A 19,714-nucleotide genomic window follows, 5' to 3' on the forward strand; every position below is an offset into this window, starting at 1 on the left:
CCCAATGGCTGTCTAAAGGAGTTAGTCTGCTCTTTAGGAGTTACTCCAAGAGTTCCTGCCCCTAACAAAGCAGCAGAGCAGCGTGTCTGCCCTGGTGCACTTGGCATACAGAGCATCGCTGCAACTTTTTGGGTTAAAAAGGGTGGATTAGAGTGAAAGAATCGCATATCTCAAAATGCCTTGATGAAACCAGACTATGCCTGGACACTTTCTGTTGAAAGTTAAATATTAGACACTCTCTCCCTGACTTTTTTTTTTTTATTTAGCCTAAAAGGCTTAATCTTTAACTCAAAATACCTAACAACTGCAAATGCTAAGTGCTGAATGTTGTTACATCCTCCAGAAGATACATAAAGCAGTGCTTAAACGCCGTGTGATAAATTTAGACATGTGTAGCTATCCCTGGACTTGGTGCTTCATTTGAATGAGAAAACCAGTTACCATGTTGTGAATTTCAGTTGCATTCTGAAGCAGAAGGCACAGCCAATAGTTCAGTGGGAATAACTGGTTTAAACAGGGCGTCCACTTGGTACCTGCAGAAGGAAATATCCTTTATTTAGATGCACTTTTTTTGTTCAGATCAAGGTCTTAATTTGTTCAATCCTTCGTCTGACATTAACTTTGGCTTTGGGATGAATTTCCAATTACATTGGGCCTCAAATCCATGTTAAAGACAAAATTATTTTTCATTACTGGCTCCTGTTCAGTCTTACCGCAACTAAAATGGACATACACATATTCGTGAAAACCACTGCCATTTTATGTCCTCCTATGTCTATGCCTTTTTGTTGAATGATATCATTATAAAAAGCTCCTAAAGATGTTCTGCTTTTAGACGAGTTATTTCTGAGGCTGAGAAGTTGGTCCAGAAATGGCAAGTTGCCGGGAACGGCCACATCCATGCCTCTTTAACCCTTTGGGGCACCTCAGGATTAGCCACCAGTGCACAGGGCGCACAACCCAACCAGCCCTGCGACAACTAAAGGCGACCGGCCCTACTGCTGCGGCCTGCGCCTCCGGAGCCCTGCGCTCACCCCTCCGGGGCTCTGTCGCTATGGCGGAGAACCTTCGCGGCCCCTCGCCAGCCCCGGAGGTGATCCGAGCCCGCCAAAACTCCTCTGAGGAGAAAGGGGCGTGCCCCGGCGGGGGCCGGCCGGGGGTAAAGTTCGCGGGGGCGCGGTCAGCGTGCGGCTAACGGCCAGCGCGTGCCCTACCGTCTGTGCGCCTCGCCTGGCCTCGCCTCGCCTCCGCTCGTCCCGTTCTGCGCTGCGCCATGGCGGGAATCCTGGAGTCGCTGGAGTCATGCTTGGAGCAGCACATCCCGCCCGAGGACCTCGCCGAGGTGAAGCGGATCCTCTACGGGGGCGAGGCAAGGTGCGCTGCCAGGATGGGTTCGCCTTCCTCTCCCCCGCGGGGCGGGGGGGGGGGGGGGGGGGGTCGTGTTCCATTCCGTCTTCCTCCTGCCCCTCGGGCTCCGCGGGGATGCCCAGCCCGGGAGCGAGGGGGAAGGAGTCAGTTTGAGAACGGATGCGCAGGACAGAGGGCTGGGCTGAAAGGAAAAAGAAGGGTAGGTCCTGTGGTGCTTGTGGTACTGCGGTGAGGTTAGGCTGTGGTGAGTTAAATGGAGTAGTTTGGAGGTAATCCAAGTTTGGGAAGCAGGGCGGTAGAGAGGTGGTATGAGAAGGTGGGTGACTGGAATGAAAGACCTGAGGGGTATAGTTTTGAGGCGGGGCTGGGGAGGTCGTGGCTTCGGGCTGAGGGAGCTCGAAAAGTGGGGATCTAACATGAGGAAAAATACGTTGGCGGGAAAGTGTTTGTAATCTGGGGATGGCAGATGAAAGTTTGTACGTATGTGTTCCTTGATTTCTGTAGCAAGAGAATAGTGTCTGGAAATCACAATTAGAGAGGAGGACACTGGGAGTTTGCTGCCATGGAGGAGAGCAGTGAGATTTGCACATGACCTGGCTATTGTCTTACTGTTGCCTTGTCTGATGGTTGTGTATGGGGGCATGGGAGCTTGAGTGTCTCTGCGGGGGTAGACAGTATTTGTGATCCTTTTGATCCATTGCATTCAGAGCAGAAAAGGAGAACATCTCATCTTGAAATGTCTGTTTCCTCTTCAATCCAGAAAACTTAATTTGCCAGCTGCTGCTCTATCGGCAGCTCAGGAAAGAGATTTTGAGCTACAGGGCTATGGATTTGAAGCTGCTCCAGAGCAATTGAGAAGGCCACGTATTGTTCGAGTAGGACTGGTACAAAATAAAATTCCACTTCCCACAGACACAGCCGTCGCAGTCCAGGTACACAGACTGGGATCTGGGCCGTTTGTGTGTAACTCCTCTTCTACTCGATTGAGAAATAACACGCTTCAGTTGTTGATGTTAGAAACTCCATCATGAAATGTCTGCTGATTGTCTGGCAATATAGGACCCATCGCTATCTTAATACAGCATACTGTAAGAAATTTGAATGACACATCCAGTTTTGTTGTTTCTCAGAAACATCTCATGTGTTTACCTAGTGAATTGCCCAACCTGTTTGCAGTTTTTCCACAGCTAAATATTTAGTCACTGATTTTGTACATTAAAATCCTTTGCCTCTAAAATGAAACAGAAAATCATTTACCCAAAATCAAAAGAGATGGCAACCCATGGAAACCACAGGTGCAGTTCTTTTTTTAATTGAGAAATGTTCCATTATAGGAAAATCCATTAGAGTAAACACAGATTAATAAAGCTGTGTTCATTATTCTTTGTACAGCAGTAACCCAAATCTTATTACAAGGTGACCATCATCTCCTAACATCTTGGACACAAAAGCACTGAGGCGACATATATAGAAATAGCCTCCTAAAAGTAACTTTAAAAAAATGAAAGAAAATACCACATTTATAAAATCTCCTGGAGTAGTAGTTTTGTACAGTGACAGGACAGAACATTTCTGAAGTAATTTTTTTTTGAAAGATTACCTGTCACAAATGCAAGTAAGTAATTCAGTATATGGATCAAGTTTGTGGATTCTTTGTAGTATCTGTTAAAAAGACTGCCAGTTATATTAATGATTTTATCTTATAAATAACTAGTTAACTATTTCTGTAAATCAGTGTACAGTTGTTGAGTTCATAGGTCACTGTTGACTTGTCTTGCATCCCTTTTTTTTTTATTGACACCTGAAAGTATCAATGCAAATCGCTACACCTATGCTTATCTTTAAGCAGAATACTCAAGAAAAAAGTACTTTGAAACAGTGTTTTTTTACTAATTAATAAATGCTTTGATGTTATTTCTTGGTAATAATCTACTGAGCTCTTTGGACAGAGGGATTTAGAAAATAGTTTGGAGTTAATAGCTTCTAGAGAGTGTCCAAGATCCACATTTCTGAGCAGGATTTGGAGATAACCAAGGAAATGGACTGTCCTTACCTCATATTTTAAGATTCTGAGTACTTGACTTTGAATTCATGTTTACTTAACATCGTTCTGTAGGTTGTTTACGATGAGCAGCAAAATTGTAATTTTTGCTGATTCTGTTAAGATTTTTAGCTATTTGTGAGTCAGTCAGCAATGAGTTGCCGTACATTTAAATGTTTAATGGAATTAGAATTCCATTGGATTGCCTTCTCTATTTTCAACATCTAAATGCTTTTAAAAATCTCTATCTAACTCTTTCTGTTATCAGTGCTCAGGAATGATAACTTCATGAGTTATTCCCCATGAAAGCAATGGGACTAAGTATAGAACAGGATAAATTTAATGTGAACAAAGCTTGTAAAACCAGGCTGTTAATACCCAAGTGAGTTAGAACATACAGCTTTTTTTATAGCGTGACACTTCTCACAATCAGGTGGCTGCACTGCACAGACGAATTGAGGAGATTGTGGAAGTAGCTGCAATATGTGGGGTCAACATAGTTTGTTTCCAGGAGGCCTGGAGTAAGTATTTTCTGTGATTCCTTCTAGGTTGTCAGAGGTCAAATTCCTTCTATTTTAACAAGTATCTTGTACTAGAAGTATGTCTTGTAAGTAAACAGCAGAGATGTTCCAAGATATAACGGTTGACCTTACTGATTTGCTTTCTAAAGGAAAAAACAGAGTCTTAGTTAGCAGAACTATATGGAAGATGTATGCGAAGTCTGTTATATTGAAGACTAGTGTATGCTGCAACAGTGATATTTGTAGGTGTGCTTCTTCTTCGTGTCATCCTTCGTGATCCTTTCCTCATTTTTTTTTCTTTTAAAACTTTGCTTTTTTTCTAGACAGATACTAAAATTTTAAAAAATCTGATTTTAATTAAAATGGAGTCTTTGAGGCTTAATAGAGGTGAAAACCAAAATGAAGGCCTGAATTGTGAAAACAGGTTATTCACAGAAAGCGTATACTAGTGGCTGGCGTGTATTTTGTAATGGTAAGACTTCACTAAGTGCATTCTTTCTCTTCTACTTTGCTCTTTGTGGGCCCAAAACTCCTTGCCCTTGCTAAAAATATTTTTAAATAGTTTTTCCCTTGAAACAAGGAAAACAGTTGAGTCATTCTTAAGTGTTTAATTTTTTGTCTGTATTCATGCAAGCTGTGTATTTCTTGAGTGACGTGAACATTCTTGTAAATTTTGTCTTGCATTGGTGTTTTCCAGCCATGCCCTTTGCTTTTTGTACAAGAGAGAGGCTTCCTTGGACTGAATTTGCTGAGTCAGCAGAGGATGGGCCAACAACAAAATTCTGTCAAGAGGTAAAAAACCAACCAAGCAAAAAAACCCCCATACTAGCCTCCAACCCCAGCCCATAACTGCCACTGATTAGCATGGATTTCTTTATCAGTACCGGTCTTGTACCACTGAGAAAACTGAAATAATCGAAAATAAATTTTCACCTTGCTTGACAAATATGATAGTGAGTGAAGTAGAAATGGACAACAACAACTGTGCTCAATAATTATTTTTTAAACTACGTTACATTTATAGACTGCCTTGTACCATGGAAGGCATATGAAACTGCCCATTTAACTATTCCTGAATTTTACAAGGGAGGAACGATTCTTCATACAAATATTTTTAATTTCCATTTAAAAGGTGTTTCTTGCCTGGAACAGTTGAGCATTAAACAATGCTTGTATGAAGGTGTGAGGAGAAGAATAGCTAGCCTTTTCTGAAGAGGGAACGCTTTCACACAAATCTTTTGCATCTCCTTGTGAAATGACACAAAATGTAGGGGGCTTTTTATGGACCCAAGGAGATTTGTTATTGTCTGGCTCTTATTTTTCCAGAGACTGTTGGTTGCAAGGGTGGCAGAGTTTTTTTTTTTTTTTTCTGACAACTTTGATAAAGAATTTCAATTATTTTCTTTTACAAGTGATTCAATCAACAAAAGACTGTTTTGATGTCAAATTTGCCCAGATATGCATGAACCTGTTAAGCTTTTGTAGACAGCATAATATCTTTAGTCTGATCTAGGGCAAGTGTGTGTTGCCTCTCACTATGGAATTAATGACACTATGGAAGTTTGGAGAAATAAAAGAAAGAGAAGTGATTTGAAGGAAAACACAACGTGCTAGTAAACTGGCGGTCAGAAGTTGCTGTATTTCTCACTCACACCTATGTTCTTTAACATTTATAGTTAACATGTAAAGCTATTTTACTTTTTTTTTTTTTTTTTTTTAAATAGTTTTCAGCTGGCCATGGTGTCTTTCATTCTGGTATACCACTCATGTGGGATGCGATCTATCTCCTCCTATACCTATGAATAGATAGAGGTCAGCTTTGTAGTTAGACCATTGCTGTTAGGATGCCTTTTCCTGTTGGTACCTTGCGTTTTTAGTTGAAGGATTCAGCTGGACAGCTCTCTGATGTATCCATCTTTGATGAAGAAACGGGCATGCCAGTGTGGGTTAAGCATTAGCCCTTGATAACAGAGTAATGTACCAGATGAAAACTTTTTTTAATCCTTCTTTGTGAACAAAAAATGAAAGTAATTACTGCAGGCTTGTGTATAATAGAAGAATTGTGTTCATTTGTATAGCTGGCAAAGAAATACAACATGGTTGTGGTATCTCCAATCCTGGAGCGAGATGAAATACACGGGGGAACTCTGTGGAATGCTGCAGTGGTCATTTCTAATTCTGGAGCTGTCCTTGGCAAAAGTAGGAAAAATCACATTCCAAGGGTTGGAGATTTCAATGAGGTAAGATGCAGTATTGTGATTATAAAGCTAGTCTTACCTTGCAGCTCTTGTTCGTGTCAGCATGTGTTGCATCAGGGTCATATTGGCAGGAAATGTAACATTTCTAGAAAATGTGGTTCACTAAGTGTCAAATCAGTTTTTCTCAGGTGTAATTACAGTAAGTTAATTTATCGAGAACAAAGAGTGATGACTCTTAAAGGACAAATAGCATTGAGTCTTTGTCATGTACTCTTCCTTGGCCTGATGGAAACTACAAAACTATCGAGGATCTTTAAAACAAAATTCTTTAAGTCACAGCTTTGTTATGTTAGTCCATGATTGGCTTAGACAGTTTTTGTAGTGCATGTTGAACTTATTTTAATTTGGAGGGCAATTGTTTCATGGTTCAGGTGTGAGCATTATTTATGGTCTTGATCTCTGTTTCTCTGTGAGGTTGTCCTGGAAATGGCAGTTCTGCTTATGGTTCTTTGAGCAGAATCCCGTAATTCATTACGCTTCTGACTGAATAGCTGGTTTACGGCATCTTCTGTTTACTAATCACATTACTTCCACTGAAGCCCCCAGCAGTTTTTAGGCCATCCTCCAGAATCAGTTTCAGAAACTGAACTGGTACTAAAGGCAACGTCAGAAGAAAACTGGTAGATCTGAAATGTGTTTATTCATCCATAGAATTATCACAAGCAGAAAGATCAGGATTAAAAATTAACCGAAGTCTAAAAATACATTGTTTTACCTAACTAAATCTCTCCTTGTCAGCTAAAGTCAGTAATTAACAGGCATTTCTTCTAAGCACTGGGGGCTGCTATATACCTGCAGTTGCTTTTGTTCCCTGTCCAAATGCTCAAGTCACTAAACTGAGGCTTCAGAATCCAAACGGCTTTTTTATTAATTTTAAAAGATTTTTTTTGTGTCTTGAAACTTTGTGTTCAAAGACCTCTGGAAGTTTTGACCTGGGCTCCCAGACCTGATCAGACAGGTTTGTGTTTCTTCAGAGGAGGCTGTTAATAGGTTTCTACACAATGGATTTCTGCCACAGGCCTGTCAGTCACCAGTGTTGACTTCTATCCTTAACAATTATTTTGATATTTAATGTTATTTTATTGGATCTGTCTTTTAGCTAGCAGAACAGTAACTTAACAAACCCATATAAAATACAAGCACTAATAAAAATGAATTTTGGTAACTGTCCTGGTTTCGGCTGAGATAGAGTTAATTTTTCTTCATAGAGGCTGGTATAGTGTTATGTTTTGGATTTAGTATGAGAATAATGTTGATAACACACTGATGTTTTTAGTTGTTGCTAAGTAGTGTTTATACGAAGTCAAGGATTTTTCAGCTTCTCATGCCCAGCCAGCAAGAAGGCTGGAGGGGCACAAGAAGTTGGGAGGGGACACCGCCAGGACAGCAGGCCCAAACTGGCCAAAGGAATATTCCATACCATATGATGTCATGCCCAGTATATAAACTGGGGGGAGCTGGCCGGGAGGGGCTGATCGCTGCTTGGGAACTGACTGGGCATCGGTCGGCGAGTGGTGAGCAATTGCATTGTGCATCACTTGTTTTGTATATTCTAATTCTTTTAGTATTATTATCATCATATTATCATTATTTTCCCTTCCTTTCTGTCCCATTAAACTGTCTTTATCTCAACCCACAAGTTTGGGTTTTTTTTCCAATTCTCTCCCCCATCCCACTGGGTGGGGGGAGTGAGCGAGTGGCTGCATGGTGCTTAGTTGCTGGCTGGGGTTAAACCATGACAGTTACTTTCCACATTCTTGATCTGTTCCTTGTGTAATCAAACAAAAAACAAATTCCTGTTGCTTGTGCTAAAATATGATGTCTTCCAGTTTTCCAGACAGTGTTTTGTTGGAGCATCAACAGATTACAAGAAATGTCTTGTTTCCAGCTATGAAACTGTAATGAAAGGCACCTAAAAAAAGAAAATATTTTTAGTTTTCTATGTGAAGCATAAATAGAGTTTCATTAAGAGTTTTGCGTAATTCCTAAAAGGAGTTAGTTCTTATAATCCTAAATGCCAGAATTACCACAAAACAATCTATTTATATCTTGCAGGTATACTATAATGATTTGACATTTCTTGTTGTATCTACCTCATTATAGAAGCAAGTAGTGTTTACCCAAAACAGCACTGTCTTTTTAGCTAGTTTTATTAGCAAAGCTTTAAGTCCATTCTTCTGAGCTGAGCAATTCTGATAGAGGAACTTTAGAAACCACCAAGACTACAGGGAAAGATTATGCTCATCTCTGTTGCTTTAATGCAGTTTTCTTTATCAACAAAGTTAACCCCCAAGGAAGCATTGAATTTGAAATTATTTTTTGTGGATTTTCTCTGTAGAGCAGATAGGGAAAGGAGCCTTGTTAAAATCATCCTTATTGAGTCGGTGAGAACTAAATGGAAAGGGGAAAGAGATTGGTCTGTAACCTATTCAGCCATGTGTGGGAGGGCATATAAATAAACAAAAATCAATCCTTCTTGAGACATCACAGTTTGTTGCTGTGGAGATGATTGTGACCTCTGGTGAGGAATAAAGAAGTAAGAACTGATGAATTCCCTGAAGCAACAGCATTCTTGTTTTTCTTCTATTGTAATAAAAGAAAACTGAGAATAGAAGAAAAAATGGAAATATATTCAATCAGCAGAATTGTTTTGAGAAAGGATTGTGTGAGTGCCCACCACGTGGTGTGCTCTCTACGGACATGAAAGGAGATAAAATCAGTGCCCAAGGGACTGCAATTTCATGAGACCTGATAATAAGTAAGAAACGTGAGATGTCGCTTTTACTGGGCATACTGAACCTCTAGTCATTCTTGGTTTCAGAAGATGATCCCCTTATATCTATCATGCCATTCTCCTACACTCCTATCATACATCCTCCTACATGAGGCCCTAGTTTGTTCCCCAGCTGTAACTGCTTTCTTTAGGCTTGATGTGGTTCTGCTTCCTTCAAGAGCAGTGGCAGTGGTTGTTACCATGGACGGATAGTTTCGATAAAAAGGGAATTGCTTTACAACACGTCTTCCTTATATGATAAGAGACACGCCCCATTGGGTCAGGCTGGTGGATTGTGTACCTTGCTTTTCTGTCTCTGAGATAGTCACAAAAAGGTATTATTAGCAATAAGTTTGGCCACTCTGCAACTTTTGTAGTCCCTTGTTATCCACAGTCATTGTATTAGGGATGTTGGGTGGCATGTTCGTGTCTATTTCGTTTCTTATCTGTGGGTCTTTTATCAGTGACTTTGTCTAATGCCTTCTGAACCTGGTGATAATACCTGCTTCCACAAAGAAGCACATTTCAGAAGTGCACTGCCTGCTGCATGAAAAAAGTTACTTTGGTTGAGAACAGGTGTAAGAGTGTAATTTCAGTGAATACCCACTGCTGCTGCTACTTTGGGATTTCTGTATTCATCTTACCCACTGCCTTTGTGATTTTGTATATCTTACCATATCACCCTCAGCTTTCTGTCTGCAGACTGAAGAGCCTTTTTAGTTGCCCCTCACAAGGGAGCTGCCCCATCCCCTTCATCGTTTCAGTTGCCTTTGCTTGTTCCATCTCTAGTATATCCTTATTGAGATGCAGACACTAGAATTGCCCAGAGTACTCAAGCCATGGGCACACAGAATTCTTATAAACCAGCAAAACGATGTTTTCTGTTTTAGTACCCTTCCTGTTGATGTCTGAGATTTTCTTGGGTTTTTGACTACCACTGAGCAGGTAACTGACAGTGACTCCACACATACCCTTTTCTTGTATCTGGGAAGAACCATTTCTGTACATGTCATTTAAAATATCTCTGTGAATGTTTGTGTCTCTTGATAGCTGTTAACAATGCCCTATCCTTCTCTTCACCAGTGCCTTTTACAGGAACCAGTGCACTTCTGACTGTTTAGAAATGTTTGATATGGTAAGATAAAAGTTCGCAGCATATGGTGAAAGGGTTCTTTTAAGCCAACAGTTGGCTCCACTTTCTTTAAGGAGTGTTCTCTAGATTTATCCTGTGATTTTCCTAGTAGTTATTTCAAGCCTTCTGTTTGTTCAGAGCAATAAGCATATAGGAAATTTAAATGACTAGTCTTAGCTATACACTGATATTTCCTCATAGCATTCATAAAATTACTACATGTCATTACATAACAGGTGAATGTAAAGGAATTGCTTGTTCTTTAAACAGTGTTCATCTTCCCTCTCTTTAATCAGACTCAAAGGATCGTGATGACTTCAGAAAATTTTCTTATGTGGTGAAAGTACTGAGAGGTGCATAAAATTTGGCGATTTGTGGATCTCTCTTAAGCTTCTGTAGAAGTTTCTAGCATTAATAGAAGCATTTATGTCAAAATCAGACAGTGCTTAGGTGTAGTATGAGTGAAGGGAAACAGAAAGGGGCTTGAATTTGATCTCAGCAGCCTAAGAGCCACTTTTTGCTATATACCCATTACAGCGCAGCTCTGTACTAAATGAAAGGTGATGTCCCCACTCATGGTCTAATGACTTGAAGCTGGTAATCAGAAATTGGGAAGTGTCAAAGCAATGTTGGAGGTACTTCTTTTCACTTTTTAAAGAAGCCTGCCTTTGTGGTGTTTTGTTTTTCTTTGTAGTCTACTTACTATATGGAAGGAAATACAGGACACCCAGTGTTTCAGACGCAGTTCGGAACAATTGCTGTGAATATCTGCTATGGGCGCCATCACCCTCTGAACTGGCTTATGTTTAGTATGAATGGAGCAGAGATCATCTTTAACCCTTCAGCCACTATTGGAACACTCAGGTAAAAAACAGGCTGATTGAGGCTGTTGCACGCTTTCTGGGTTAACTGAACCTCTGAGCCCCTCGCTGGGGCCTCAGGGGCATCTTGCTGAGGTCTTGGAACTGGAGGGGTATCACCTCCTTGTTTTGCCTTCACAAAGGCATCTACATTCTCCATCTGGAGTTTTGGGCTACCAGTCTGCTCGTAGTCACTAATTCTCTTCCAGAACTACGTCTGCAGGTCTTTTGTCTCTGAGACAGTTAACCAGCATCCAGCTGGTGTTCTGAAAACTAATGAGTGTTTATTTAGATTATCTGTGTAATATTTTTGCTTTATGATAGGCAGTAGTAATTTACATTCAGGGTTAGCTTGCCAGCTTGCATCATCCACGTAGGAGCCAGTAAATATGGTATCAAATTGCAGTTTTCAGAGTCAAGCTGAGAAACACTTTTCTCAGAAACTTTTTTTTTTTAACTGTTGGCAATTTTGTGATTATCAGGCCTCTTGAATCAGACTGAACCAGTGTAAACTGTTTCCCTTGAGATTAATCTTCTGCAGAGTGACGTTAATTGCACCCTACTGACTTGATTTCCTAAAATAAAAAAGAAAACCAGCTCAGTGAGCTAAGAAAATACACTTCTTAGCGAGCCCATAATGATTAATTTGTGGATTAGATCTTGAATATTCTTTGCCTCTACATTATCAGCATCAGTCACGTTTCAATATAATAACCTTTGAATGTGCCATGCTTCCAAAGCATTGTCTGACACAGGCTGTGTATTGCTTGGCATACTATAATGTGATGCAAAATAACTGCATTTCTTGGGGGCCGGTGGGGAGACTTTCTTTAGGTAGAAACCTTGTAGAAATGGTTTCAGTGGTTCTTTATACCACTCTTGAGAAAATCGCCATGCCTTCCTTTCATTCTCATTGTATTCTGTTCTTTGCCGTACTACTCAATACTTTCAAATTCCAAATTAGACTATTTGTAAATTGAGGTGTGGGATTCCAGAATGTGTCCACACATCAGCATAACACATGATAGAACAACTGTGCGTTTTCTTTTTGTTTTCTTCTTTTTTTTTCCTGATAACAGTAGGCTCTGAAAAGTAATTTAGTATTGTATAATATTTACAAACATGTGACTGAGAAAGTGATGGTAGTTTATGCTTAATTATAAATATTAATATTTTTAACCCTTTTCAGCATAAGTAGTTAGCTTTGTACGGGGCAGCGGGGAAAGTCTGGCTTTGCAGAGTTCTTTGGAACAAAAACATTTCCTTTGTAAGTTAAAACCCCATATTTTGGGCTAGCTGAACTGTCTTTGAGTTTCCAGCTCCAAAGATAAGTTTTAGGAAGCTAACAGGAGCGTATTTCATTGTTACTGATGATATTGTAATAGAAGTATAATATCCAGTAGCAAACAAAAAAAGGAAACCTACTGATCTCTTTTAATACTAAAAATTCATTCTCATTTCTCTTCTCTCTCCCTTCAGCTGGGCTTGTGTGTGTGGACTAACTGCAGAATACTTTCATTTTTATTACTTTAAACTTAGAGGAAGAGATTTTTCCAGTGTCAGTTTTGTAAACCTTAATATATGAAGTGTTCAGGCAATATAGACTTGCTAACTGGGTATACAAGACAGGAGAACAGTTAGAAATGTAAGAGGAATATCTTTTTTTTGCATTTTCCATTTCTTCAGGATTCACCCAATCCCCCCTCTACCTGTTTAATGTAAATTTGGAGTTTTTCTGTCTCTGTAACAAGGTCCAAGAATATTCATCCAATTTTTGTTGCTGACCAGCTAGAAAATTCTGAGGACACTGAGCATTCGTAATAGGGTAGAAATGGTGAAAAACAGAGTAGAGGCATCAAATTTTTATACCCCCAGCCAGTTCAGATGCAGAGAACCGTGTATTTACAAACCTGGAGAGTAGGACTGTAGGTTAGATGCAGTATTCTGTCATTCAAACTGCCTTCAATAGTTTTTGGTATAAAAGATAATTTAGGTTGAGTAATGTTGGAAAATGTCTTTTGAAAAGAGTTGAATGAATACACAATACTTTTGGGGCATTTATGTCACTACTAGAATAATATTTGTGATGTTTGTCTGCTTACAGCCCATTAACAGGAGAGCAAACAGAAATTACCCTGTTGTCATACAGCACTTCATTGGTACTCTGGGTGCTTCAGGCTCTCCTAATTATTGGCTTTCACTTGATTGTTTTTAAGCATATAATTTTTATTGCAGGAAGAGGACTCTTGAGGCCTATGTAAAAACTGTCTCTGGGGTCGCTTCTTGGCTATAGCCTTTTTTTCCTGTCTCTCTTCTGTGAAATTGTAATTTGCTGGAGCTTTTCAGTAAAATCCCTTTTTCTTAGAAGAGCTGGCTGCCAGACTCAAAGCAATTGAGAAAAGAGGCAATAAACCAAGTCCTTTCAATCAGTCCAGTGACCGTGCCTTAAGATTCTTGAGTCTGACTGGGAGATTAATGAGTCAGATGCTTGCAGCCTTGTCTTGGTACTCAGAATCTGGCAGGTACATGCTGTCACAGGAGTGTACAAATTGTATCACCTTTGTTTTGAAGCTCTGAGTACTTCCAGACCTCCTATCAACTAGTCTGATCCCTGTGTATCAAACTATTTAATAAAAATAAGACTATTTCAGTTTTAAACATCAGTCAGAATTGAAATCTCCTTTGGAAAAGAGGTAGAGGCTTGTAAAAGAGAAGGAATTTTTTATTCCTTATTTCTTGGTTTTATGTAAATTTAGTGACTGGTTTAATAGATAATTACTGGGAAGTTATCGGGATGCTTTTGTTAAACATGCTTTCTTTTTCATCATCCCACCATGGGAAAATGACGTACTGGAAAGTGCTATGAAAACTGTGGATGAAATACCAGAAGTAGGAAATTTTGGTGGAAATGGATTTTTCTTTTCCTTTCATTTTTTTTTTATTATTCCCATAATTAATTTTTTTTTCATTCACTGCTGCAAAAGCCTCTCCTGGACCATGTTGGGGAAAAAAGGAGGCAACTCATATGAATCTCTTACAGCTTTCCTGCAGAATGATGTTTGGTATATTGAAAGTTAATGGAATGTGAAAGCACATGTGGAAATCCTTTGCATAATTTGGAAAGTAAAACATTTTACACTTTAATTGCTTTGAAAATCTTGATGTGTTCTTTTTTTTTTTTTTTGCCATGACAAAGCCACATTTACCAGATTATCAGATAGAATTGTTGCTACCCATGTTTGAGCAGAAAATAATTATAGTGCTTGGCTGTATCTGTGGGGAGATTTTGATTGTAAGAGCAAGATCAGTCTTAGCAGCTAGCTTAGGCTTCTTTGACAGAAAATGTACAGTGTGAGACAGTCATAATCTAAATTTAGCTCTGAAGTAGACAAGTAGTGAATACCTGCCTCCTCTTTTGTGTATTGCAGCGAGTCACTGTGGCCAATTGAAGCAAGAAATGCTGCCATAGCTAATCACTGCTTTACATGTCCCATCAACAGGGTAGGAACGGTATGTATCTTCACTTTGTTGTTTCATTTCATAATTTAGGTGTTGTGGCATGAGTTAATTCAAGGTAATGAACTGAATAGCACTAGAATGCATAGATTCCTCTACTGTATAACTACTGTATTACTGTTGATTTGAAGATGGACAGTGATAAAGAGATTGAGAGCTGCCTTGTTGCTGGCAGCCTCTTTTGGTTGCAGCTGCTTCCTGTTCTTGACTTGCTCTCTTTGTAATAGGCACCCGCCCTTTTGCTAATTCTCCTAGTTTCTATGGTGAAATCAGTATTCTTTTAGCCAAAATGACTGAGAATGTACCACTGACTTGAGGATATATTTCACAACTGGTTGCTGTTATACTGATACTACCCTCTTTCTAGACACGGAAGCTCTATAATGAAAATTAATATTGCGCACAATAGGTTGTTCTTGCCTTCAGATTAGTCCAAATACCCTACGTGTGTGTTCTTTTATAAGGTTCCCTGCAAAAATCCAGACTTGTTCTTGCTGTTATGTGAATACATTTGGCTTCTTTTGTGATCTGCAAAGATGTGTTTGGTTAAATGTCTCCTCTTTTGCCTCTTCTTTAGACTTGTGAAACTGATACGAGGCATGTTCCCCGAAGCGTATGAGCAACAGGCAGTGATACAAAAAGATCTTGTTTTCTAGCCTATCCATCATAGAAACTAGGCCCCTCTGATGACTCCCTTTAGACAGTGCTGATAGTATGCCAGAAAAAATCTTCATAGATTTATATAAACTTCCATACTAAATATGGTAGACTAGCAAGAATTTCTTGAATGAAATGGAATTATACTGCCACCTACGGATTCTTTTTATTTCACAGGAATACTACAAAAATGCCTTTACTTCCGGAGATGGTGGAAAAGGTATGTTCAGAAATCCCATTCAGTGGTTGCTAATAATTGTTAACTAGAAAGTCTGAAGAAACGATAGCTCTCCTGCACGTGTCTATCCCATGACAGCTATGGTAGCTAGCAACTGCCTTACTTAAGACTGCTGTTTTGTAAGCTGGAGAGAAGAAGCACTTCCTATTAAAGTTGGTGGTATCACAGTATGTGGTCACCAGAAGTTCATACCTAAGGTTTCTCTGTACTTTCAGAGGACTAAGAGTTTTGGAGTCAGTGCAGTATTGTAGGACTGGAAGACAGAAATCCCACAAATTAGCCTGTGTTGTCAGTGCAAGCATGACGTTTTATTTGTAGTTAATAGCCCTAGCCTGAATCCCCAGCCAAGCCATTTTGCCCTGTTTCACAGATTTGCTGGAAGTTAAAGAGGAGAATGCTCAAAGAAGAGCATGAGATTTGCTTGTATGTACTTCACTTGTATGTTGAAACAGTATAATTTGTATGTTGAAACACTATAATTTGTCCTCTGACAACCATGACTGCTTCTGGCTTCATCTGGAGTGGGCCTGAGCCATTTTTAGCTAGTTTTGGAGCTAAGTGTTTGTAGCAGCTGCATGAAAAAGGTCAGTGGTATCCATTGCTTAGTAGTACAACAGATGTGGCTGATTTTTGGCACAACTCAGAGTTGTGCAATATGAAGTAAGATTTTTTCCATGCCTTAAATCCCAGTGTTTTCACCTCTGACCTTGTATTGAAAATTGAATGGGTGCATCTCTGTCAGCTGTTTTGGAAATGTATGGTTTGACAATTAGAATTCATTTAAATTCTAAATAAAAAACAATGAAAGCAAAGCCTTTAGTTCAGAGACTTAATAATGGGAAAGCATAATCATGCATTATTTAAAAGGCAATGCAGTGAGGTTTTTTCCTGTTAATGCGATGTGTGTGAAAGCTGTGCTGTGCATGAAAGTAACTACTGGTCAAAACTCCAGTTACCTGAGGATCGTGCTGTGACTTTTCAGGATGATACGTTGCTTAAGGCACAGTGAGTGAGCAACCACAAGAAATTGAGCCAGGTTTTATGGGACACTGCATGTTAAGTTGTATACTTATTTGCAGATGGTGTTACATGCTTTCTAAAAATTTCTTTAAGCACACCATGACTTGGGCCATTTTTATGGCTCAAGTTACGTAGCTGCACCAGATGGCAGCAGGACCCCAGGACTCTCTCGCACTCAGGATGGACTTCTGGTGGTAGAGATGGATCTAAATCTTTGCAGGCAAGTCAGTGACAAATGGAATTTTAAGGTAAGCCTGCTTATAAAGAAACAAACTTACATATGATATTAGAACAAACAAACTTTCATAATGATCTTAAAATCTTACAATAGTTAAAAGGCAGCCTTTTTTTTTTTTTTTTTTTTTTTTTTTAACAGTCCAGAGCTTAAATTGTTGAACTAATTTAACAGGATGTTCTGGGGCCAAAGGCCCCAGATTCCGAAAAGGAGTAGCCAAATTCAGGGAAACTAGGCCAATAGTGTTTAAATGAAAAACTTAGCCTTTGGTCCTTAAGTGCAGATTGCCAGGAGCTCCGAGGACTGCTAGGGGAAGTGTGTGCAGTTTCCTTGTGCAAGGTACGTAGGTATTTGTCACTGAGCTGAGATGGGCCTTTGATCTAACCTAATATGGTAGTTCTTCATATTCTTATAGGCCTTACTTGTCAGTTTTGGTGAAATTTAGTGAAAACCCAAATCCACAAGAATCTTTAAGCTTCTAGGAACTTTCTGAATACAAACTTCTTGCAGTGTTAACTCCCTGAATTTGTGGACATGTTGAAGCCACAGAGAAAGAACTGTGTACATTCATCTCTGAAGCATCCTAACACACTTCTGAATTTATCTAAATCAGCTTAAGATGGCTGCAAGCCTCTCCGTGTGGCTTTAACAAACTTATTTATTACTATTTTTTTGTATTCTGAGATAAAGCTAATTTGGATCATGTTTCCTGAGGGTGTAATTTGATTTAATTTGTCCAGCAGCAGTGCTGGTTTAAGAAATTGCACCTCAGCACTGCAGTTTGCTAACTCTTCAGTTGTGCCAGCACAAGCTATGTGGGGTGCTAATATTGTATACTGGTTTAGTGGAGTGACCAGATTTTTTTTTTTTTAAACAAACAAACAAACAAACGACACTCTAGTTTCTTCTTTTAATCTGATCAAGCTTATGGCAGGCCCCACAAATATTCTGTTGGAACAACAAAGAAGGCAAGCAAAAGGAGAAAAGAGGTGGTGACTTCTTAAATAGGCTTTGTTGATGAAGAAAACATCTTGCTTGCTTCTGTGAAGACAGGTCTTTTGTTCTAGTCCTCAGTACAGCTAGAGACTAGAATTTTTTCCTATCCACTCTTAAAATCAGCATGATTTGAGTCCTAACAAAGTAGACCAGCACTCCTGGCTAGCAACCGTCACAATATCTGTAGGTTCTTCAGTGATAATCTAGTATTTAAAATAAATAATTATCTGCAAGGAGTGTCAATTTTGCACATAATTTTACTGCAAGCAGACGTCTATTTTATGGAGCTGGTTTATTTGGAACCACCTTGTGCATTACAGTATAGTGCAATATGTAATGTGGTTTGATTTCAATTTAATGTAAAAATACAAATTTTCTGTGGATTTGAAATGCTGAATAAACTTTTTCAGTTAAAACATAGTCATTTCTTAGCTAGAGCTTCATTTCTTTGCTAATGCTGCCAGTCCATGTATAGGGACTAAAGACAAAGTAATTTCAGCTCGTCTGCTGGACAGAATTGCGTTTGTTATTTTACAGATGCGTGTGGTAGGTATATGGTTGTTGACATAGTGGAATTAAATTGTGCTGAGAGATTCCCAGTTTTTTTAAGTCAGGCATGGCATTTAGTTTTGCTTTGCCACCGAAATCTGAGGTCCTTATTGCAGAGTAGAGATTTAGTGTGTCAGGAAGCACATAGAGCATTGCTTCTAACAGCTTAGTAGGGGTATCTAAACAAAAGCAATTGTATTGATTAGGAAAAACAAACAGTAAAAGCAAAACAGTGACCTTTAGTTGTTTTGTATAGAATTGCTTATTTTTTGTTGTCTTCAAGCCTTGTGCTTTCAGCACCTTAGTTTTATGTTGATAGTGTGGATTGCTATTGTTGGTCTTCTGGCACATAAGTGACACATACACAAACATAGTGCTGGCAGCAGAGTTCATCAGTTGTCAAGGACATAATTTGAAGACATGATTACAGATACACTCCTTTGCTGTCATTGACATAACTTACTTAAAAAAGAATATTGTTGATGCATAAGGAAGTACGTCCACCTTTCACATTCAACTTTCAGCTATCCAGGATCACCAAAGTAGCCACAGTAATTAGTCAGCAGACACGACTGTCAGTCAAAGAGAGCTGCAAAGCAGGAAGGTGTTCATTTTAAAGTTTCACTTTTTAGAGTAGAAATGGACTTCTACTCTTTTTGGGGTAGAAGTATAGTTTTAGGCAACACAATGCGAGTTCTTTTATGAAAGTATATTAGTTTGTGCTAAGGCACTGGAGGTCTTGCATTTTGAGTGAATTATGATTTTGCTGTTTGGGGCAATTAAATAATATGTCGTCATTAAAAAAATGGTGGCTATAAATATTTTCTACTGAAGTACTTTCATAGCTCACTAAAAGAACTGAAGCTATGATTTTTCTTTTCCAGATGACTGGTAGATATGAAATGTATGCAGACAAGCTCACTGAAGCAGTCCAGCCTTATTTTATACCCAATATAATCAAAGAGTAAGAGAGAGCATCTCATTACAATCAAATCTTACGTAACAAATTAAAAGGTACTGTTGGATGATAGCTTTACTGTGGATCACAAATTGTTATTTTAATGTGATTTTAATTTCCTGTAACCAACTTTTAAATAATAGGATTCAAAACTGTGTTAAGTAAAATAATTGAAAAATGGCTTCTTGGGTTTGGGGTTTTTTTTTTGGCATTTACACTGAGTCCAAACATTTGTTCCTTACTAGAAATATACCCAGTAGGAATACATTGATATAAAACGATGATGAATTTACTCAGTACTGTGATACAGTTTGATGGAGATGATGAGTTCAGAGGACATAAAAATTTTTACTAAGCTTTGCATTGTGTGTCTATTCACTTCTGTTTTCCAGTTTTTACCCTCTACCCAAATGCATAATTTAGGGAGAAAGGAGGCATAAATTGTTTTCATCTGTTGTTTTTTTTTTTTAAATTACGAACTATTTTATGCAGTTCTCTTAGTCCTAAGTAATGTCCCAGACGTGTCCTAGTTGTTTGAAGATCTGTGGGTACTGTAAAGCAAGACCACTTTGGTTCTTTCTGTTTCCCTTTA

The 19,714-nt window shown here is 39.0% G+C and overlaps 2 protein-coding genes across 2 annotated transcripts in view; both read left to right on the forward strand.

The window, feature by feature from the left end:
- Nucleotides 1-19,714, forward strand: part of GGT1 (gamma-glutamyltransferase 1) — a 129,297-nt gene that overhangs the window by 16,701 nt on the left and 92,882 nt on the right. The window lies entirely within an intron of this gene.
- UPB1 (beta-ureidopropionase 1) lies at nucleotides 1,255-19,452 on the forward strand. Its single transcript, XM_050906960.1, has 10 exons — nucleotides 1,255-1,374; nucleotides 2,129-2,300; nucleotides 3,843-3,930; nucleotides 4,628-4,722; nucleotides 6,009-6,170; nucleotides 10,788-10,957; nucleotides 14,382-14,463; nucleotides 15,304-15,346; nucleotides 16,478-16,632; nucleotides 19,049-19,452. Exons 1-10 carry the CDS (start codon nucleotides 1,274-1,276, stop codon nucleotides 19,130-19,132), a joined length of 1,152 nt encoding a protein of 383 aa, XP_050762917.1. The 5' UTR covers nucleotides 1,255-1,273; the 3' UTR covers nucleotides 19,133-19,452.

Source organism: Gymnogyps californianus, chromosome 16, assembly GCF_018139145.2.
Source record: "Gymnogyps californianus isolate 813 chromosome 16, ASM1813914v2, whole genome shotgun sequence".
In the NCBI taxonomy this organism is placed as follows: domain Eukaryota; kingdom Metazoa; phylum Chordata; class Aves; order Accipitriformes; family Cathartidae; genus Gymnogyps; species Gymnogyps californianus.

Bases quoted from the DNA above. Each gene is read 5' to 3' on its own strand.
- UPB1 (XM_050906960.1), top strand. From the start codon at position 1,274: ATGGCGGGAATCCTGGAGTCGCTGGAGTCATGCTTGGAGCAGCACATC. The intron at 10,958-14,381 runs GTAAAAAACAGG...TGTGTATTGCAG, and splicing joins GCCACTATTGGAACACTCAG to CGAGTCACTGTGGCCAATTG. The intron at 14,464-15,303 runs GTATGTATCTTC...TTTATTTCACAG, and splicing joins CCATCAACAGGGTAGGAACG to GAATACTACAAAAATGCCTT.